At 45.4% G+C, this 23,832-nt stretch overlaps 1 protein-coding gene across 1 annotated transcript; it reads right to left on the bottom strand.

Moving 5' to 3' along the window:
• RNF103 (ring finger protein 103) lies at positions 1-23,725 on the bottom strand. Its single transcript, XM_072636934.1, has 4 exons — positions 23,347-23,725; positions 20,565-20,704; positions 5,995-6,110; positions 1-2,124 (listed from the first exon to the last, which is right to left on the bottom strand). The coding sequence occupies exons 1-4, from the start codon at positions 23,570-23,572 to the stop codon at positions 561-563; spliced, it is 2,046 nt and encodes a 681-aa protein (XP_072493035.1). The 5' UTR covers positions 23,573-23,725; the 3' UTR covers positions 1-560.
• Between the last annotated feature and the right edge of the window lie 107 nt (positions 23,726-23,832).

Raw genomic sequence — 23,832 nt, 5'->3', positions numbered from 1 at the left:
TTTTGTAAAAGAGACCAAAATTATATTTTATTAGTTTTTACAGATAAATCAAATATTCAGACATCTATATCTATGTTTACTTACTTTATCCAAAATGATTGTGTTTTGGAAAGTCTGCAGCCTTCTGGGTTTAAAATAATTTATTTCATAGATTTTCTTAAATTTCATGTCTCAGAGATACATTATTCAACCAAAGGTGCTAAACAGAGACTGTAAAAAGGGAGGAAACATTTAGGATAAGCAACTGTCAATTTCATTAGAATTTGAACCCTAACTTGTCAACTCTTGCTAGGATAAATTTGTCTCACTTTTTTGTGCTTACAAAAAACATCAACTGCTCAGCTTCCAATTCAGTTGTAAATAAAAGTTTGTACAATTAAGTATGCATTCCATTTTGACACACAAGGCAACCAAATAATTCTGCCATTAACGTTAGCATAATGTATATTTCTGGTCACGGCACTAACATTAAACTAAACTTCAAACCACGAAAACATTGTGACTAACATTGATGAGGCGAGCCCTACGTGAGTCAAAGTTACAAAGGACAGTGCTGCATGTTAGGACGGGGCGTCGTTCAACAAGGGCGGCTGGTGTCCGCGTGGCTGCTTTTTCTTGTAAGAAGGCCACCGGCAGACAGGGCAGCAGTGCCGGCCCCCGGCCAGCCACATGACGATGCAATTCTGATGGAACACGTGGCCGCAGGGCAAGCCTGTTAACAAACAGCCATGGTCAAAGTTCTCTAGACAGACCACACATTCAGTACAGTGCAACATGGCAGCGGGCCAGGACAGCCAGTCGGGCTCCCCATCTTCCCCCGCGTCATATGACCCATACGACCCACGTCGTCCCCTTTCCTGGGGGCCAGTCTGACAGTATCTGCCGGCACACGAGCAAGCTTTGTTCTCACGGTGACTTCCTTCTGGAGGGGGGCTGGAGGGGCTGGGCCCTTCTGTCTCCCTGGGGAAAGTGTCACTGTTCTCACCATCTGAGTCATTTTCAGGCTCTTGAGACCCCTCTGACACGTCCTCTTCCGAAGGCGCTCCAAGACACTTGAAACGCCACATTGGCAAGTTTTTAATATAATCAGTTGGTATCAGAGGGTGCAGCCACAGGTCTGGGAAAGCCAGGCGCTCGAGGAACAGGTCGGGGTCCTCGTCCCAATCTGAGTCCACGGGAAAGTTCTGGAAAGAAGCAATGGGGTGGAAGAGGTAGCTGGTGTACCAGTCCCACAGGCTGGACAGCCACTCCAGGTTGTTGGCATTCACCTCCTCGGCATTGTGGTGGCGGCGCCGCTTCTTCTCAAAGTAATCGATCAGTAAGCCATGTCCAAGATACGTACTGAGGAAGAGGGCAGGGTGGGATGAATAAAACATCCAGTCAGCCCTCACCCAGGAAGCCAGTGTTGTGGTATTGGAATACCTTAGTAATTTTAAGCTGTACTCATAAAAGCTGTCTAAGTAAGGGAGCTGTAGGAAGCCCAGCACTGGCAGCCAGGAAATGATGAGGAGAGAATTGTACGTCCCCAAAGTGCTGATGAGGACAACAAACCGCTTGATGGTTGCACCCTGGGTGATAAACAGGTCCATCCAGGCCATAAGGTTGACCAGTACCAAGCTTAAGACAAACAAATCATTGACTTCAGGCTGCAAGGAGCGCAGGAAGGAATCCATGGCCCGAAGGGACAGAAATTCACCTGTGTTGTTGCCATATCTATAGATCCCCTCAGGTGTTCTCAGTATGTAGGATGGCATGCTGTAGATGCCAATGTCAGTCATTGAGCTCCGATTCTGCCAATTTTCCACATTGACAAAGATGAACTCAACTCGTCCGGTGAACTTGATGCTGAGAGCGGAGAAGAAGGCTGGCGGCTGGTCGAGGTTGGCAAACAGGTAGATCTTCACCCAGTACTGGTCACTCCGGTTCCACTCCTCTTTCAAGTGCTCTGCGTTATAAATGGTCTTAATGCGAGATGCTGCATGCGCAGTTATCCACTTAAAAATATGCTCCGCTTCCATCCTGCGCCCACTGTACTCCTTGAGCATCACCTTTCCTTTGGAAGTACTGGTTTGAGGCACAGACATAATGAGGGTTGAGCGTATCCAGCCTCTCCTCCGGCAGTACCTACAAAAAAAGTACAGAAATGAGCCAAGAACAATGGGTCCCCCAGCCTCAGCCATGTGCAAACATCTTACTGGGCAGCTCTAAACATGCCCCATCTATCCAGCTCCCCAGTGACCAAGGTTATCATAAAGACACACAAAGAACAGAAAATGAGCTGCCAATCTCTGGCTTAAATTCGCATTCCCAGTCTTTAGCCCATAGATATTTCTAGCACCTAACAGAGGGATGGGCCACAGCAGGAGCTTAGTAAGTACTTGTTTTCAATATCAATAAATGAAGTACAAGCTGGCATTGTAGAGTGTGTAGCCAAAGTTCAGACAAAGGTGAGATGGGGGGAATGGAGGAGATGGGATTTAAAGGATGAGCAGAAATTGGAAATGCAGAGGGGAAAAAAATACTTGCTCTTTTAAAGAAAATTTTTATTTTTAGTTTCAAATTCTCTCTCTCCACCTCTTCCCCCATACAATGTCATGAAAAACATATTTCCACATTAGACATGTTGAAAAAAAAAACCATCAAAAAATGTAAAGAAAGTGAAAAAATATACTTCACTCTGCACTCAGAGAGTTCCTCGCTGCTCTCTCTGCAGCTGGAGAGCACTGTTCATCCCGGATCCTTTGGGATGGTCAGGGTTGCTAAGTCTTTGACAGGTGATCACTGTTATACTATTGCCATTACCATATGTGAAATGTTTTCCTGGTTCTGCTCACTACATTCCACATCAGTCTTAGGTGACTTCCCTGTTTTTTCTGTCATTGTTTCTTACAGCACAATGGTATTCTACCACATTCAAATACCATAATTTGTCCAGTTATTCCCCCATTGATTAGCATCCCTTGGGTGCCCCAAAAGAGGTGCTGTAAATATTGTTTTGTACATATGGCTCCTTCTCCCTTTCCTTTGATGTCTTTGGGATACAGAACCAGCAGTGGTATTTCTGGGTGCAAGGGGTAGGCACAGTTTTATAACCCTTTGGGCATTGTTCCAGATTGTTCTCCAGAATGGTTGGGCCAGTTCACAACTCCACCAACAGTACTCCACATTCCTTCCAGCATTTGTCATTTTCCTTTTCTGTCAGGTTAGCCAATCTGGGCACAAGGTGGTACCTGAGAGGTGTTTTAATTTGCATTTCTCTACTTATTAGTGATTTACAGCATTTTTTCATATGACTTGATAGCTTTCATATCCTTTGACCATTTATCATTTTGAGGAATGGCTCTTATTTTTATAATTTTGGTTCAGTCCTCCATGTATCTGAGAAATGAGATATTTGTCTGAGAAATTTGCTATGAAATCCCACCCCTTCCACCCTCCCCCCACCATTTCCTGCTAGAGGGTTCATCTCTTGCCCATTTGTTCTCTATGCCTGGGATGCTTTTCTTTCTCATCCTCTCTTCAAGGCTCAGCTCAAGAGCCGCCACCTTCAACAGGCTTCATTGGGTTCTGGAGGTATCATTCCCATGACCACATAATAAATGTGTAATTATTCTATCTGTCAGCATCTTTATCTATGCATTCACGTGTCTGTCTTGTCTTGAGGGCAGGGACTTTCTGTTTTGCTTTTACACTTATGTCACCAGAACCTCCTCCCATGCAGCGTAGGCATCTAAGAATGTTTGTTGACTGACTGAACAAATACAAGTCCCTACAATGGATATGACAAGCACAGAGAAGAATGTGAGAACTTCAATAAACTGATGCAAAGGGCAATAAGCAGAGCCAGGAAAATGACACAAATGAGGATGACAAGAACACAACACGAGGCAATGCAGTGAGAGTCCAAGAGGACAGATGCAGAGAGCGCCTTCTGTCATGCGGCTTCCCACACTGTCTGTGTACCTGATATAGGCAAGAAGAAAGCAGAGTCTGATCATCACTGATGGCTTCTTAGAAGTGTGTCTTATAGGGTTAGAAAAGCTAATCCTCATCAAACATCGAGAAACTGACACTTTTCATGAAAAGATTTCATTCATTTCATTCATTCAAAGATGTTTAAAAGAAATCCTACCCAGTATCCATTTTAAAAGTCTCTCTTGTTGAATAAAAGTGAGAACAAGCTCTTTGGGTAATTCTCACCCCAAAATAAATGTACACACAGTGGAGAACCCAAGAGAACAGCAGAAATGGACTCTGTTTACTTTCTTCTACATTCTATGAGCAGAGGATCTATGACCAATAAACAGATCTTGACACAGTTACAAGCTTGGAATAGGATCCCTGAATCTTGGGGGGATGTCCCTATGACCCTTCCAGTTTACTCAGAACAATGATTTGGAGGCAGTCTTCCAAGAGGCAGAGATTTTACTTAAAGGAATAAGGTTTTCAGAAGTACCTCCCACAGCATGGTGGCAAAGAGCCTGTGATCACCAATTCTGATCCCCAAATCAGGACATGTGGCTTTTCTTAAAGTACGCTTTCCATGAAATCAAGACTGTTTCCCAAAACCCAAGGTGTGGGACAAAACAGAGCACCCACCATCCTCAAGCTTACCATCCAATTACAGAAATAATATGAACACATAAAATAAGCAGAGAACAAGGAAGGGCCAAGTGGTAAGGCACCACAAAGAGAGAGGAATGTAGCCTGAGCAGGAAGAAAAGCTTCCTTGGAAGAAAGCCAACTTTAGCGCCATCTTAGAGGGTTCAAAAGGCAGGAGTGCGGAGATGGTGGCAGGCTGAGAAGTACAGGCTGTCCTAGTATGCTCAGGAAAAAGTGAGGAGACCATCTGGACTGATCAGAGCCAAAGGATGAAATGTCAGGAAAGGGAAGTCAGTCAGGTGCAGGCTCGGGGCTAAGCTCACCAGGTCAAGGACTTCTAACTCTAAAACCCAGGGCTACCTAGCAACCTTTGTAATCATCATTGACTTCTGGGTGTCTTCAACAGTCAGGACTATGTGATTGCCAAGGCCTCTACTTTCTGTTTTAGAAGTCCCAGAATCCCATAGATCTCTAGAGCCAAGAATCTGAACCTTCCCCTTGTAGGTTATGGAAAACCACTGAAGATTTATGGTCAGGCAGTGAGATAAAGAATATGGTGCTTCAGGATGATTAAACTGGCAGCAGAGTGCATCAGGCCAGAGGATGGATACATGAAAAATTTGAATGTGTTCCTTTTGTAATATTCTAGCTCTGAGATTATGAAGAAAGGGGTGGGAAGGGGGATGTCCTGACTGACTGTGGTGGTGCCAAGTGAAAAGAGATGGAGAAGACACAGCTAGAGGAGGTGGGAACAAATAACCTGACCTTACTGGGCCTGCAGCACCACTCATCTCTCCAGCTCCCACCTCATGCCTGCTGGGTCGATTGGGGAGATCATACCCTCAGTAATCTCAAAGTGCTAGGGAAGTGACAGGCTTGAGGTGTCCAAAGGGCAGTCAAGAACCTTAGCTGGGAAGGTGCACTTGGACAGAAGGCAGTCAGAGCTAGAGAGGTAGCTTCAGAATTCATCAACACACAAGGGGTCCAGAGGGGGAGGGGTTCTCTGAGGGATAAGGTACACAGAGAAAAGAACTGGAGGCAGAAGGCTTTATCACTAAGAGCTGAAGCAAAAAGGAAACCCATAGCTCTTATCTTTTGATCAAAAGAGAAATGCTGAATTCAAGAAGGAAGATAAAGCATCTGCACTGAAAGGATTCTGAGTCACAGAGGGCACGGAGTTTGTGAAAGACACAGAAACATTCTCTGGGTGGATTCTCCTCCTCTCAGCCTGCAGCATTAGGATGACCAGGCAGGTGCTAGCAGCTGCACTAGGCTCAGCATGGCCATCGGCTTTGGGCTTACAAGTCCCCTTGTGTTTATTACCATTTTGATAAAGTCACTCTCTGTAAGACCTATAGAATACAGAAGTCCAGAACAGTCCGAAGGGCTCACCTGGGGTCGCTGGAGCAATTGAAGGTTCCTGTGCGTATTCCAAATCTGGATACCTTTTTCACCATTTTCTCCCAGTGCACCTTCCCCACTAGCGGGCTTCTGTCACTTGCTATGACCTAAGGCCAGAAGGAAAAAGACAGGTGTCAACTTCCAAAATTAGAATCAAGCCTACTTTGCAGTAGCTTATTAATTCAGTTTCTGAAAATAAGCGATTCTTATCCCCAGTGTCTAGTTCCTATGCCACGTCATCACTTCCCCTTAAAATGCTAACCTGATAAAATGAACAGCAGAAAAAGCAGAAACATGGACTCCTCCTTCATTGCTACAGGGTCTACATGGAGCCAGAAAGTAGCCCCACTGAGTCAAAGAGCAAGCTGGCTTCTTTTACCTGAGGAATAACTCCGAAGTCAGATATTACATGGAAAGAAGCAAACCTTGACCATTCATCAGACCACAAGGTCACTCTTTCACCAAGTTACTGTGTCTGATCGCTCATTTTGGGACATACTCAGGAAGAAGGGCTTTCTGGGAAAGTTCCAAACTGCCGCTCAGAGTCTGAGCCTCAATTTGTCACAGCCAATTCTCAACTGGGGTTCAAGTCATAACAAGCATGACAGCCTTTTCCTAGATCAAATTCTCATATGTCTTCATCAGGGAGGAAAGAGAAGGATCTGCCCTGGGGCCAGATACTCATTAAATGCTTTAAACGATGCGGATATCAAAGAAATAATCTAAAAAACCATCTATAATGTTGGCTGCTTGGAAAAGGAGATTTTGAAATGTTAAAACAATAAATTATAAATTGTGTTTAAAGACCCAATTATCCACAATGACAAATGACAGCCAATCCTCATTTCTAACTTCATGCAGAGGCTTGCAGCCTGCTCAAATAAAACACACAGAAAGACTATACAGTGCTTCATTTTTCACAGCACCTGAATTTGGAAGAAAAGTTTCCCACTAATCAAGCTGATTCTGAAATACAATTATTGAAAAAGGTTTAACGAGTTCTCTAACTTTTTGGTCTCAGGACTCTATCATGTTCCATCTGACTACTCTTCTGGAATTCATGATCTTCAGAAACTCACCATTCTGCAAGATGAATCCACCTCTCTAACTCACACCTCCTCGGCAATGCCCTCACCCCCAGCCCCATCGGATCAGGGAGGGTGTAGGTGGGACGATGGAGAGATCCAAAGCACTAGAAATTCATCTTATCATTCCTTCCCCTGCCTGAATTTCATGACCTCCAGAAACTCATCACTGCAAGAAGAATTCCTTCTGGATTCAACTCCCACCAAGTCAGGTCATTTCCCATCCTAGCTGTGGGTTTTCAGCATTCCGCTAGCTGGGTACAAACCTGGTGCCCACCCCTCCCCACCTCTATATGCTGGCTTCCCTCATTAGACTGTGAGCTCCTTGGAGCCAGCATCTGTCCTGTGCCTTTCTCGTGCCTCTGGGGTTTAGCACAATGTCTGCTGCTCTTCAGCTGTTTCCATCATGGCTGACTCTTCATGACCTCATTTGGGTTTTCTTGGCAGAGATATTAGAGTGGTCTGCCTTTTCCTTCTTTGGCTCATTTTACAGATGAGGAAACAAGGCAAACGGGGTTAAGTGACTTTCTTGGAGTCACACAGCTAGTAAGTGTCTGAGGCTGGATTTGAACTTGGGAGATGAAGCTTCCTGACTCCAGGCCTGATGCCCTATCCACTGCATCATTGCAACTCTAAAACACCTTAGTATTCTGAACACAGTTCTGACCTTGAGGACACCCTGAACCAGCCCAGAGGACTCCCACAGGTCTTGTGAGGCAACATGGCAAACCCCTGTCCTTCCTCCAAACTCCCGTGCTACTGTTGGTCTCCCCCCTCCCACTTGCCATGGTCTAATGAGTCTCTAAGGCCTGGTGACCTTACCTATGCTACATCTTTCCTCACTATAGGCCCTCATCATCTCAGGCCTACACTACTGAAATGGCCTCTGATGGGTGTCCCCACCCCTACTCTCTCCCCACTCCAGCCCACCCTCTGCTCAGCTGCCAAAGGGACCTTCCTAAGGAGCAGGTCTGGTTCCCTCCATAGCACTTCAGTGGTTCCCTGCTGCCTTCAGGACCAATCAATGAGCAAACGTTTATGAAGTACCTGCTGGGTGCCAGGCACTGTGCTTAAGTGCTGGGGATACAAAAGAGACAAAAGACAGTCCCTCTCCTCAAGTTCACCATCTAATGGGGGAGGCAACATGAAAACAAATATACACAAAGCAAATTATATACAGGACCAATCAAAAACAACTTGCAGAGTGAACTCACTGGGATGAAGGGGCCTGGGGACATCTTCTGGTAGGAGGTGAGGTTTTAGATGGAGCTTAAAGGAAGCTAGGAAGGTCGGCAGTCAGGGGGACATTCCTATGGGGGACAGCCAGAGAGATGGCGTGTCTTGTTGAGGGAACAACTGGAGGCCAGAACACAACGTGGTGTAAGGTGTGTGTGGAGAGGCTAGGTTATGAGAGACTCTGAATGCTGAAGACAGAATTTTGTATTTGTTCCTGGAGGCAACAAGGGGTAACCACTGGAGTTTGTGGAGTAGGGGGAGATGATGTGGCTGGACCTTTAGGAAATCACTTTGGTGACTGAATGGAGGATAGATGGACTGGAGTGGGGGGGAACTTGAGGCAGGCAGGTCCCCCAACCCCCACCCCAGCAGCTACTGCAACAGTCCACGTGTAAGGTGATGAGGACAGCGTCAGAGGAGAGAAGGGGGCACATTGGAGAAATGTTGCAAAGGGGAAAGCGGACTAGCCTTGAAAACAGACTAGATATGGGCAGGGTGAGAGATAGTGAGGAGTCTAAGATGACTCAGGTTGTGAGCCAGAGGGCCTGGAAGGATGGTGCTACCCTTGACAGTCACAGGATAAGTAGGAGGGGAGAGGGCTGAGGAAGAAGGAATATAACTTCTCTTAAACACAGTGTGTTTAAGATGCCTGCTATTGTAGACGTTTGTCACCAATGGATCCCAGGTCCAGCTCCTTTCCTCATCCCTACCCTATTCCTAAACCAGAGTGTAAGTTTCAACATGACCACCTTTATTTCTGTGGCTTTTTCTGGAGAATCACCAGGCCATTTTAAAGGATGAAAAGACGTTAGAAACAGATATCTCACAGGCTCTCCCTAGTTTGCAAGAGGAGAAAACGAGCCCCAAAAGTTATATGGCATTTCTAAATTTACCCAGCTAGGTAGTACCACACAAAAACTAGCACCCACACCCCAGACTTCTTCATTCAATTATCAAATATTTATTTGCAAGGTACCTACTATGTGCAAAACACTCTATAGGTACTAGAAGATAAGCCAGACCTGATTCTACAGGAACTGACCTTCCATTAGGAAGAAAAGATACCCAAATACTAAAATAAAACAGAGGGAGAGCTGGATGCAGAGATGACCAGCTGTTAGGAGAACCAGAGGAGAGCTGACTTCCCCCAGGGAGGATGGGGATTGGCACCAGCTACGTGGAAGAGGGCATGGCCTCTGAGCTGAGTCTCAAAAGCAGAATGACACTGGAACTGCTGGGCTGGGGAAAAGGGTGGAAGGTTCCATCTGGTAAGGTGGAATGCATTAGGTGAACACATCTGTTGAATCCAGATACAGGAGGAGTAGAACTTGGTACAGAGAAAATGCTGCAGTCTGGCTAGAGTGTAGACTATGACACATGGCTGAAGGAGTAGGTTGGAATCATTCTGGGGAGGTTCACACTTGAATCCTATTTTATTTGGCAGCAACAGAGAGCTCTGAAAGGATCCTGAATAGAAGAGCGCCATGGCCTCGGAAGTCCATTAGGGCTTGGGCACTGATCACTGTTAGTCCAGACAAGAACAAGATTCTTCTGTAGCAAGACTGACTCCCTGTTGCTCCCTCTCCTATGGCAGCGTAGCTTGTACTTGTACAGTTGATCTTCTAAACCCAAGCATGAATCTGTCCATTTACTCCCTCTTCAGTTTCATTGTATTCTCTGATCAAGGCAATGACAAACCGTGGTTCTAGGGGACTGATGACAAAGTCTGCCACCCGCCTCCTGACAGGGAGGTGAGGGTCTGAGATGCATTTCTGGGCATGGTCAGTGCCTGGGTTTGGTTTTTTTTGACTATGCATGTTTGTTACAAAGGGTTTGGCTTTCTTTCTCAACTGGGATGGGGGGAAGGAGGAAAAAAATTCCTATTAAATGAAAAAAATTAAATTTCATCTTATTAGATTCACTCTACCAATAACAATCCGTCAAGTTCCTTCTGCAACCTGACTTTCATCCAGTATCATCTGCAGACCACCTCTGTTTCCATCTGTCACTGACAGAAACAAGGGCAAGCACGGATTCCTAAGGCATTCCACTGGCGACTTGTTTCTGGGACCTAGTCATTCACCTGGCTCCACGCTTACTCAACTGTACTATCATTTAACCCAAGGATGCTTAAACTTTGTCCGCTTGAGACCCCCACAGTCTAAGAAACACTGAAATTTAACCTACATCTTTCCCTCTCAACTCTAGGCAAAAGCTCGTATGCTTTTAGCATCCTTTGCTCAGCTCCCTAGGATGAGCAGTGTTTGATGAAGCCAGGCTTGTTGGGATAACTAACTGTTTCCTTTTGGAGATGTTTATTGACCATCCCTTTAATCCTTACTACCTTCCAGAATCAAGCTGGGGATGGAAGTCAGGTTCCCTGGCCTATGGTGTGTTCTCTTCCTGGCCACATTCACTTTCCTCCAGCCTGCTCCCACTTCTCACAGCTTGTAAGTTATTACTGGCTGTGGTTTGATAGTCTTAACGCCCAGCTCTGCTGATGCCTGAGTCATCAGGGCAGCCAAGAGTTCTCTAGCTACCGCCACACTTGTAACCTGGGTGTCAGTCTCATGAGGTACCTTTGTTCTGTTGTACCTTTGGCAGAGAACACGCAAGTGAACAGAGCTGAGCAGCCTGCCCCACGCTTTCCTCCAGCTTCTCTTCCTTGGTGCAGCCACATGAGAATTAGCTCAATCCCTCCTGACATCCTCCTCTTTCCCTCAATGTGACCAAATGCTGTGGTTGATCTACCTGACAAGTGGTCCCCCAGCTCTGACTGCCAGTGGGTGCAAATTGTGATGCCTGGCCCATGAAGCTGCTACAACCTGCCATTCACAGCACAAGACACCATCTTGTCCCATTTATCCATGAACAAGAATCCCTGTGGTGAGATACTTATCAGTAGCCACCCAACTTTTGTTAGAAGAGTCTGAGTGAGAAGAAAGGAAAGAAATAAGCATTTATAAAGGACCTACTATGTGCCAGGCACTGAGCTTTGCTAATATCATCCCATTTGATCCTCACAACCACCCTGGGAGGGAGAGGCTATTATTATCCCCATGGTACAGCTGAAACAACTGAGGCAGGCAGAGGTGAAGTGACTTGCCCAGGGTCACACAGCTAGGAGGTGTCTGGGGCCAGATTTGAACTCAGCTCCTCCTGCCTCCAGGCCCAGTGCACCACCTCACGCCACTCTCGGACATTTGTCTTTATACCAAGCCTTCATTTGTTCCCTTGTTCCTCACTCTCTCTCAGTGGCCAAACAAAACAAACTGAGTTCCCCTTTCACCACAAAAGCCTCCATATCCACTTGGATATGACGATCATCCCCTCATTCCCAACCTTCTATTCTGTAGGTTTAGCACGGCCAGTTATCAATCAAACCTTCATAGCCATGAACCTGAGATCTCCATCAGGCTGGAGACCTACCTCTGCACCCTAACCCATAGGCCCCGGCTGCTCCCCCCCACAACCAGGGCCAACCTCAGTGGTGCCCCAGCCTATCCCTGGACATATCACACCTCCTCAGGAGCTCTTAGTCTGTCATTGGTGGCACAGTGGGCAGAGCACCAGACCTGCATTGACAAAGACCTGAGTTCTAATCTGGCCTCAGACACGAGCTGTGTGAACCTGGGCAAGTCACACAACCTTTCTGACCTCCGTTTCCTCATTCCTAAAAATCGAGATAACAAGAACATCCACCTCTCAGGGTTGTCGTAAAAGCGCCTGGCACAGTGCCTGACACATGGCAGTGCTATACCAATATCAGTCATGGTTATTATCGTCACTTTTGTTACCTCTTTCAGATGAACTTGTACCTATCCTTACTTAGAATTTCTCAAGTCAATTTCTTAAATCTGAGGGTAAGATTTCACATTTTCCCTGGGAAGTCTGTCCCACATTCTAGACCCACCCACATCTTTTCATAGGCCAGCTCCATCCTTCCCAGCTCTGTGTCATCCACAAACCTATTAAGGGTGAGCCGAGTCACTGGGTGGTGGAAGGACCAAAGAGGGACGAAGATCAATTAGAAGGGGAATACAAAACTCTTAGGGAGAAGAGACGGGGTCCTGAACAATAAAGCTGCAGCAGGAAGTGAGAGTTCAGGGCCACAGCCCCTTGCAGATGCCCAACCACAAGAAGCCAGCGAGTGGACAGACCCTCCATCTCTCCACAAAGCCAGGAGGACACTGGTGTTTATATCAAGAAAAGGAGACTGTGGGGCTGGGGCAGGGATCAAAGAAGTGTTCTGAACTCCGCAGAGGGCTAGTGCCCATCCAGGTGAGAATTCCTAGCAAACAATGGAAATAATGGCCTACAACTGTGGGATGAGCTAGAGACATGGAAGTCACCTGCAGAGGTACAACAGATGAGGCCACTGGAGGAAACAATGTATAGAGAAGTGGCCGTGGGTGGCATCCTTGTTTACAGGACAGGAGGATGAGGAGGGGCCAGAGGTGACAGGAAACCGAGCACCAGGATGGGAAAACAACCTGGAGTTCAGTGTCCTCAAAGTGAGGGGGGTGAGGGCACCCATCCAGCGTGGAAACTCCCATTTGGATGTATTTTGGTAGAAGATTCTCTATCCACATAAGTCACACACAAAAATGGAAATGTGGAATCCCAAAGAGAGCTATTTCTCTCCCTAGCCCACAGCAAAGTGTGACAAAGCCCTGTTCCTGAATCCTTCCACACCATCTCTCTCCCACCTGCTCCTCAGTCAAGGGCTTCAAAAAGGAAACAAAAACAACTCTTCTCCTGTTTTTCCTCTTCCCCTCTTCCTGCCTTCGGTAATAAAACCAAACAAAGCCCAAAGGTAGCAGGAAGGAGAGGAGGACCCTCCATTCCTCCCGAGCAGATGCCTCATGCACTTTGGTCCTTGGGCATCTCTTGGGGTCAGGGGCTATTTTCACAGCTGCTCTAAGTTCTCCTACCACTCGATTAAAAGTTAGATAAGTAGAACAGGCATCTCTGCCATCTTTTTTTTGGAGAAAACAAACCTAGTTTCATTTTTCATGATCCCTGAGATGGGCATGGCGCTAGCGTTGGGTGGAGGGGTGTGTGAGTACAGCTGATGGTGCAGTTCCTCCGGGTCTCACAGAGAGGGAAACTCGAACAGAGAAGGGAGGGAGCCATCCTGCTGACCCAGCAGCTGGGTGGCAAAGGATCACATGATCAGAGAGGGGTGGAATGGGAGAGGTAATCAAGTCCAAACTTTCATTTCACAGGTGAGGAAACAGGATCAGAAAGGTCACCCAGCCAGTAAGTGTCTGGGGCAAGATTCAAACCCAGGTCTTTCTGACTCCAGGTCCAGTACTCTGCTCATCACCTCACAATGCCTCTTCTTTTCCTTAGTGTTCCCAGTAAATGCTGGGGAGAGCATCGAAGGGGTGAGGTGTTGTGGCAAAGCCAATTTCTTTATTTACCCAACCCAGCTCTGAGATCTATTGGTAGCCACCCCCCAATTGGTAAATGGTCAAAGGATATGAAGCAGCAGCTTTCAGGGGAAATAAAATCCAAGCTACTATTAGTCATGCAAAAGAAAAAACAAAAAACTGCTCCAAATCACTACTGATTAGAGAAATGCATATTAAAACAACTCTGTGCGGCACCACCTCAGACCTATTAGATTGGCTAACATGACAGAAAAGGAAAAAGACAAATGCTACAGGGGATGTGGGAAAATAAGTACACTAATGCATTGTTGGTAGAACTGTTAATGATCCAACCATTCTAGATACTTTGGAACCATGCACACACTCTCTGACTCTGCCATATCACTACTAGGTCTGTATCCCAAGGATATCAAGGGAAAAGGACTCATATGTCCAAATATCTATAGCAACCCTTTTGTGGTGTGGAAATGGAAACTGAGGGGATGCCCATCAGTTGTGGAATGGCTGAACAAGTTGGGGTGTATGAATGCAATGGAATACAACTGTGCTGTAAGAAATGACGAAGAAAGTGGTTTCAGAAAAACCTGGGAAGATCCATATGAACTGATGCAAAGTGAAGGGAGCAGAACCAGGAGAACAACATATACAGTAATGGCAACATTATAATAGTAACAATTGTGAAAGACTTAGCTTCTCTGATAAACACAACGATCTTATGTTTGTCCTTCGTGGCTGAAGAAGACCATGCCATCAGAGAAAGGATGACGTGACTTGCACTTGACTTTGTGTTGAGTGAGGGAGGGCTGTGTAGGTCACCAGCCTCTCTTCTCCTCCAGAGCCACCTGAATCCAGTGACTAGATATTCATCAGGATGACTGGAGATGACCCAGGATGCACTGAACTAGCACAGTATCAAAGGACTCATGATGAAAAAAGCTATCCACTTCCACAGAGAGAACTGATGAACTCCTAGGACAGACTGAAACATATTCTTTTCCTCTTTTTTTTTTGAATACAGTTAATGAAGAATTTGTTTTGCATGACTATAACAATTTTTAATGAATTTTGGTTTTTTTGCTTTCTCAATAGGTAGAGAAGAGAGGGAGGGAGAGAATTTGGAACTAAAAATAAAACTGAATTTAAAAAAATTTTTTAGAAGATTTTTCTTTTACAGATCTCTACCTACTGAGTAAGAATCCATACAACTTCTTATGTGGGTTACACGTGGCAATATGGACAATCTTGTGTTCACAACTTGGGATAATTGTGTACACTGAGATTATAGTATGACAACTTTGGAACTAAAAAGATCAAATAGACATTTACTAAAAAGCTTTGGGCATGAAATGAGCACAATTCCAACATCTGAGGGCTATTCTTAAGCCTCCAGAAAATCAATATAAGAGAGGTTATTTTAACCGTTACCTGAAAGCATATTATAACTGCAACGGATACTTAACACAGCTGCAAAGTGCTTTGTCCACAGCCTGACAGGAAGTCTTACGGTTTTTGAAAAGGACTTTCTATACGAAAACTGAGTTTTCTTAAAGTCTGATTCAGACAATTAATTACCTGCTCCCTCACCTAAAAGGGGGTGTTGTTGTCATCTAACAGACTACTTTTTCTTCCCTCCCTCCCTCTCTCATCAGCTCCCATGGATAGAAATACTACCTCTGTGTAGATGACTTCGAAATCAATACATCCAACCTTCATCTCTCACTGAGCTCCACACTGACATTTTATCAATTCACTTTTATTAAGTACCTACTAGGTGCCAGACACATCTCTAACCATCTGCTGGATATATCCACTTGAATGTCTCATAGGCATTTCAAATTAAACATAAAACAGAACTTGGTTTCTTTCCTCCTAAACTCAGGCAGCTAGGTGGTGCAGGGAGGAGAGGGTTGGGTCCAGAATCAGGAAGAATTCAGTCCAATCTGGCCTCAGATACTTATAAGCTGTGTGACCGTGGGCAAGTCACTTAACTCTGCAGTCTCAGTTTCCTCATCTGTAAGATGGTAATTATAACAGTAACTACCTCACAGGGCAGTTTGAAGGGCCAAATGAAATCAGATATGTAAGACACTTTGCAAACCTTCAAGTGCTACGTACATTGCCATTAGAAAACTCACCCCCTTTCCTAACCTGCTTATTTCTGTTGCAATGACCTCCATTCTTCAAATTCTCCAGGTAGACAACGGAGGAGTCACCTCCAATCTTTACTCTTACTCACCTCCTTCAGCTTCACAGGCTCTACAATAATACTGCTGCCCGTCCCTGACTTAGACTTTGGCAAATCCTAGTCCTGGCCTACCACCCCAGCCTCCTACTGGGGCTCCCCAAAGCTTGTCTCTCCTCTTACCAATACATCTTTCACAGTTCTAAAGCACAAGCCCACCCCCGGCACTGTCCTCCACAAGAAGCTTTACCAGGTGCTCCATGTCTTCAAGGTAAAGCACAGACCTCTGTCAAAGCCCTTTGCAATTTGGCTGGCTCCACCTTTCCAAGTGGATTCAGCCTTAGACCTCCTCATACACTCCCTGCTCTGCCCCAGGCTATTTCCTTTGGGGGCTGCAAGGTCCCCTTCCCCTCACTGTGTTGCCTGGGCACATGTCCTGTATTGAAGGCTGGGGAACTGCAAGCCCTGCGCTTAGCAAAGTCTCTAGCACACAGAAGGTGCTTAATAAAATGCTTCTTGATTGAGGCCACCGGAGCTATGGTAGTCTCTGATTTTAGTAGCCTAGCCAGAACAGCCTGCTACACACAGAGGGGTGCCCAAGATGGAAGACAAGACGGCCTGAAGGTTTGTGCTGGGCCAGGTCTGAAGCAGCAGTCACACGCTGTGAGGAAGGGGCTCTCAGAACCCGGCAAAGAACAACCATAAGCATCTCATGGCTGAAAAAAAGGTCATCAACCCCACAAGGAAAGAAGGAAAGCTTCACTCTTCTTTCAAACCATCTATCCTTTCACCACTGAGCACAGAGAGTCTATAAAAGCACCCATATCTCCCAATTCATTTTCCCTTTTTCCCACTCTTGGTGGGCATCTCTTCTCAAGAAGTCTAAGTAAGCCTCAGGTCTCCTAACTCCAGCCAGTAACAAGTTCCCCAACCACCATTACCAGAGCAGGCAAGGAGGGGAGAAAGACACTGAAGGCCTGGGGCAGAAGTATCCCTCCTTTCATCGGTGAAACTTGGATTGAGAATTCACACATATCTTGGGGGCACCATTTTGGAAATGTTATCACTCCTATATTACAATACAGAGTCACCCCAGAGTGGTAGAGTAGAAAAGCCCCCCAGATTGTTGAACATGTTCGCCGATTTACAGATGACATAAAGCTCGAATGATGACGATCCAGAGAAAGTGTGAGGGACACTGCCTGTTGGGGTGTGGACTGAACAGGGTGGCTATGGACACGCCTTCTGTGTCCAAGGGCAGTGGCCTGGCCATGGGTCAAGATACCTAAGTTCTGATCCTTTCTCTGCCAAGAATTCTTTGGGCCTGTTTTCTCACCTGTAAAATGAAAGGGATGGATCAGGTAGGTAGGGTGTCCTTCAGCTCAGACACACTATGATTTTATAAGCTGGTATCAGATCAAGGGCAACTTGACTGCAAATGTCTTCAATCAGGCCAGTCAGACTTAAAGTCAATAATGGTTTCCATTGTCTATAGGTCAGCATTTCATCATGACGGTATTTTTTCAATTAAGTTTCAAAATCTACATTCCAGCCAAATAGCAGCATTAAAGAAGGGCTCAAGCAAATTTAAGGACATTTTGCCATTGCGCTGGTCACAGTCCCAGGTTAGGTTGGCATGGGAGGACACCAGCCTATGCATCAACTATTCCCTGGGAATAAAAATTATGAACTTTTGAAAGCACCATTAACTCTTCAGGTAGTCAATGGATGAACACAATAGTTGTAACAAACATTGTGATCTCCTGTCCCGAAAGGCTTAGAACAGCCACACCCTCCCTTCCTTCCCGGCTGTTAACAAGCACGTTCCATAAATCTGGCTCCCTACTATTGATGCTGCCTTGGCCCCTCAGTTCTTCTATTAATTCTCCAACACCCCAGTTGAGAGCAGTTAGTACTCAGACTATCCCTAGCCGAATCAGCAGAAAGGTTAAGAACTATTTAGCTGAGGCAAAGCCAGTGGAATGAAGAAAAAACTGGGCACTGAACTTGGTGTGGGCCAAGACTCAGGGTTATGTGGTGACAAGGAATCTACAGTGCTTAGAAAAAAGGTACCAGGGAGGCCCTGGACCAGGAATGACTGCCATGAGTAAACAATTGCTACTGATCAATGTGGAAAATAGTGGTGCTATAAATGGAAACTAGTAAAGATGCTACATTAGTAAGGAGACAGTACTCATAACTCACACTGACATACTACTTAAAGGTTTACCCAGCACTTTGTGAGAAGTTCAGGTAGGTAGCATGCATGTTCCTCGCACTCCTGGGAGCCCACGAGGGGGCCGGTGTAGTATTAGCAGCCCCATTTTACAGATGAGCAAACAAACTGGAGAGACTTGGGTCGTGCCTAGTTCAGTGGCAGAGTCAATGTCAAAGCCACTCTGCCCATGAGCTGGAGAAAAAACATCAAGCATTCCAGCTTGTTGCCAATGGCACAGCGTGGCCTCATCTTGAATACTCAAGTCTGTTTGGTACTTTCCAAGTTGTAGAGGACACAAAAGCAAAGCCAGGGACTAGAGCATCTTAGGAGAGGGATGCTGTGTCACCCAGCTGATTCAACAGGATGGTAAGTTAATGAAGCCCACGGTAACTCAGAAAAAAGAGAAGGAGAAGAAAGCCACACATGATGATGGTTCAGAAAAGAAGCGTGTCCCCAGCTCCAAGGCAGAGGGAAGTACTAGGCATCACGGGTGGGCAAATCTCCTTTCTTGGGAAGCACTGTGCTCAGGACCAGGAGGAGCCCCCAAGCGCTGGCAGAGGGCTCTCTCTCTTAGCTTGGGCCCCTTCCCATAATCACCTCTCTCCAAGCCCGTTGCATGCTCCTGTCTGACACCTTTTCACCAGGTAGTTTATCAGTGGCAACTTGATTTATTTATTTATTTTAAAGCACAGAGCATACACAAAGATGTGTGGAGAGTCAATAGCAGCAGTGCAGTACTTCCCCAAATGCTTTCTCAATGTCACAGAAAAAACCCAACTGGAGAGAAGACTGCCACTAACCCAAGTCAGAAAATGGAGATTATGGGAGAACAAGCATACACTTGGACTTGGGGACAGTGAGGCAGTCTGGAAGCCAAGAGGGCTGGGTTCAAGTCCCAGTCCTGACACACAGCAGGCACACATCAGTCAACCTCTGGATGCCCCAGACAACTCTCTCAAATTGGGCCTTTCAGAAATGGGGCCAAGCTGTGTGGACTTTCCTCCACCAATGGCATCATAAGCCTATCCCATCTGAACAGGGAACTCTGAGGAAACCTGACTTTTTTGATATGAAAAGAGAGTTGAAATACATCCCGCAGACAGAGAAGAACCAGTCCCCTGATAAATCACTGACATTTTGAAAAACAGAGCCCCTTCAAGCTAATGGCTCTCAGGCTACCTGAAGATAACAGTTCACTTAAAAATCTTTGGAGGAAAAAATAAGAGAGTAGTGGCCTAAAGAATTATTTCTATTTCCTCAACACCAAATACCCTCAATTTCAATTATGACTTAAAAAAACCCATAACCCCTGCTGCTGTGCACCAGGTGCTGAGGAATCTGCCAGGCCCTGACCTCTGAGGATCCCTTCTATACAGGGAAACAATGCACACATACTAAGTACAAAGTCAATACAAGAAAGTTTGGAAGAGGAGAGGGCCCAGCCCCTCAGATCACAAAGAAAGGTCCTTGGGCCTCTGTTTGAAGTGAGCTAGATATTGCTGAGATGGAACCAAGTCTCAAGAACATCCTCAGACCCTTCCTTAGCCGGCTGACCCTGACACTTAACCTCTCCTGACCTCAGTTTCTTCTTTTATAAAGTAGGGATAATCCCAAGGTTTCAAGGAGGATGCAAAGTGCCAGGCAGACATAAAGTCTCTCCAGAAATGCTCACTATCACTATGATACTGCTGAAGTACAGAGGGTAAGGGACATGGCTCAGGGTCATGGAGCAATTCAATGGTGCCACCAATGGCCTCCATATCCAGGTCTCTTGACTGCCTGCCCAGGCCTCTTTCTATTCTACCTGGCTCCCTCCAGGCTCCAGGGAAAAGAAAAAGGAAAAAAATGTACTAAACTGGATTTCCAAATCCTGAGATATGCACAACCAGCTCTATGACCTTACAAGCTATTCACCATGAAAATGAAGGCGCTGGGTTTAATTATCTGTAAAGTTCCTATCAAATCTAAAATACCATGATTTTATTGAACTTGATTTAACTTTGAAGGGAAAAACTCTAATTTAGTCAATGTCTCCAACTGTGTTGAATATATTTTTACCTCCACATACACAGTTAAAAGTTTGTCCCAACAGTTTCTCTTGAAACTTGCTTGCTTGTTTTTAAAGGACTTGAAAAGCAGATGGAACAACCCAATCGAATACTCATCCAATCCATTCTGGGGGATGGGAAGGGAAAAAGACAATGGTGGAGACAACTGAATAAAGGCAATGGGTCTTCCTTTTCATTCCCTTGGGACTCAATAGCCAACAGTTGATGCACAAAAGCTGCCTGCTGCCCGCCATCACTACCCACCATCATTGCCTGGGAAAGCTGGCTCAGATGACCTCCTACACAGAAGTCCTGGTGACTAATGTCTTCTCTGCAAAGATCACCTCTCCTGCCTGAGTTCTGAAATGAGTATGAATGAACTACCCATCCAAATACCTGAACCAGCCAAATGCCATCTTTGGTGTCTTCCACGAGCTCATAAAAGTGCATTTCACCACTGAAGTTGGTGCTAGAAGCAGACTCTGATGCTTCTTCTTCCTTGAGCGCAGAATAAAGCTCACCCTCCATCAGGTCTCCTAAAGAAGAAAAAAGAGTTAGAGGAACAAAACTTCAAAGGGTAAACATTCACCTCTAAATCTACTTTTCCACAATTTTTGAAATTAGCTTTATATAGCTAAACACTCTATCACCCTGCTGTAGAAACATAAAAATGCTGTTGAGTTTCTATCAATAGCTAAAAGTAGATCACAATAACCACAAGAATTTGCATAGTGTATCTTTTTGCTTAGGCTGCACATAACTTTATAAATAGTCCACTGTTAAATAACTCAGTCAGTTTAAAGATTTAGTTCCTGGGATGCAGAAGGACTTGCCCAAGATCATGTAGCAAATGAGTAACGGAGCCTGTGATGTGATTAAGGGTCAAAAACTTGACCTCTCAGAACAATGGAAAAACAACTATGAATTTTCACCATCAACTGAACTCTAAAGAACACTCAACTCAAAGTACAGACTTTGACTTAGCTTTAAGTGGGATGGGAATAAAACCATCCTCAGGTAATATCAGCTGAGGTTTTAAAGGATGCCTGCAACAACCTAGTTGTCTAGTTTTTAGACAACTTTAATTTCATCTGACTAGGCCTAAAATTATAATACTATATTTCTAGGGCAAATCATTTCTATAAGACAGGTTTCATTTCTGTTATCACTAGTGCACATTTATTAATATGGGTATTATGAGCCTTTGACTTTGGTTACTTCACTGTATTCTTTATGAGAAAAAAAAAATCTAAAATAAACCTTTAAAGTAAAGGAGAAAAAAGGAAAGGAAGGGGAAAAAAAGAAGGAAAAGAAAAAAGGAAAGGAACTTTTAAGGAAAAAAAGAAAGGAAAAAAAGAACTTTTTTGGTAGAGAGATAATATGGGTCACGTATGGGCTTAATAACACTGTCACCTTAAATGGTAACTAATAAATTCTCTGAAAGAGTTAATATTCATATCTAACACATTACATAGCTATAGGGAAGTGCTGTAGGAAATAATTAGCCTTGCAAACGCAGAGCAGACAACGCTAGAAACAAAAGTTTCAACAGTCACCTAGAGAAACCCAGCCTACCATTCACTACAGCACATTCCCGGTCCAGGAAGGAAAATTTGAAAGCAAATATACATTTCTTTGTGTGCATGTGTGTACATGGAGGGGGGTGAGGACAGGAAGGAACAGGGAGGAAACCTTTTAAACAAATACAGTAATACTCCTCCAGTACAGAAAATGAACATTTTTCTTGGCTCTTACAAAATGTATATTTCAGAGTTCAGTGGGAAAAAGTTAAGGTTACTGTTGTCATTGACACTGTGTCAAAAATGTATCTTTCAGCCAGTCAATTGTCTGTAAGAGTTTCAAATCGGGTTCCTGTGTGTTACATTTGGTTTCATTTTCTGGTGTTTTAATCCATTAACCTACGGCTGTCAGTGGCAAGGATTAACAATGCAGGAAAAATGGAAACCCAAACCAAAATGAGAAAGGGTGGTCAAAGAAAAACATTCTCCCAAAGCTCCTTTTCAAAAAAAGGAAGGATGCCTTAAACTTTCACCCAACCTTCTAGAGTCTTTTCTAGAGTACAGACTTCATTCTTTGTACAAAGTACTCTTCTCTATGAAAAACCTATCACTACAGAAGCATGCTCCTCCCTGTAAATTTCAAGCCTTGGGCCTAACTAAGAATCTTCACAATCTCAGTGATTAACCAAGAGTTCTAACAAGGTAAACAAAGGACAAGCTGCCTTGATATTATACACACAGGGTATACATGTGCATAAAACAAAAATTTACATATACACACGAAAATCATGAGAATATATAAATTCCATATACATATGTGTATATATTTCAATTTATAAATGGAGTGAACACATATGTATATACATAAACATGAATGTATGTAAATACATACAGATACACACTTCCATTTATAAATTGAAATTTTAGAATGATACATTCACCATAAGCATGTTTTCTATTTGTTTATGACCAAAGTCTGAGTTGCTGGGAAATAACGCCAGGTTAAGGAGGCCTCCTGCTGAAAGGGTTATTTACTTCCTACAAACTTTCCAAAAAAACCACACAAATCACACAAAGTGAAGGAATCTCACATTTTCTTTTAGAGGACCAGAAAACCAATACAATTGCTTAGAACTTCACAAGACCGCTAACTTAAAACCCTCTATTCTATTCTATTTATGAAGGAAAAACCCCCAGGATATGAAAAATCCACAGCTGCAGTGCCCAGCTCCATCATCAGGATAATCGCTGTTTCTTACATACACACCACCATGAGGTTTTAATAGGTAGCTTGGCACGATGGAGAAAGGGATGCCCTCAAAGCATGGCCTCACACACTGAGTGGTGTGACCCTGGGTCAGTCGTGTGACCTCAAGGTTCTAGGCAGCTGCAGCTAGAAAGAGTTGGGCAGGAGGCAGGCTGCATTGGTAGAAGCGAGTTTTCTATACCAATCAGAGGTAGAGTTCCCGTCCCCCTAGGGTTTTGCAAAGCTCTCACTGTCTCTGCTGGAGAGAAGCCGGTCTCAGGTCCTGCCTAAGACCCACAGGAGGAGCCGAGTCTTCGGACCTCCGGGAAGGAGAGCTCCAGCTCCCACAGCGAAGTGGCGCCGGGTGCAGCTCCCGGCCCCGGGCCTCCGGGGGTCCTGGGGGGCTCCTTACCGGACTTCTCCACCAGCTCGCGGACATCCTTCTTCTCGGGCAGCCCGGAGTAGCCCAAACCCCGGCACTCCAGGATAGTCTTGAGCTTTTTGAAACTGAGCGCCACGGGGTCCACCAGCTGGGTGGCCAGGATGCCAGTCTCGTACCAGACAATGGCCTCGAAGAACCTGGCCAGCACGAACAGGACCAGGAAATAGAGCAGCAAGAAGAAGAGCTTGAGCCACATCTTGGCGCCCGGGGCGGCCGCCGCTGGGAAGGGGGCCCGGCCCGGCTCAGCGGGGGAGGGGGTCGCGGAGGCGGAGCGCGCTGCTGGAGCCCAAGGACTCGGCCCGCATCCCCCGGTCACTCGGGGCTCACAGGGGCACGCGGGGGACCCCCATCAATCGGAGGCGGGGGCCAAGGTCAGCTTAGGGGAGGGGAGGCGTCCCCGCAGGGCAGGATGGGGGGTCGCCTGAAGGAGAAGAAGGCTCGGAAGGGGGCTGCAGG

This window comes from Notamacropus eugenii, chromosome 1 (assembly GCF_028372415.1).
Source record: "Notamacropus eugenii isolate mMacEug1 chromosome 1, mMacEug1.pri_v2, whole genome shotgun sequence".
In the NCBI taxonomy this organism is placed as follows: Eukaryota; Metazoa; Chordata; class Mammalia; order Diprotodontia; family Macropodidae; genus Notamacropus; species Notamacropus eugenii.
Note: the sequence above shows the minus strand (reverse complement) of the source record. Positions and strands in the feature narration are given on the sequence as shown.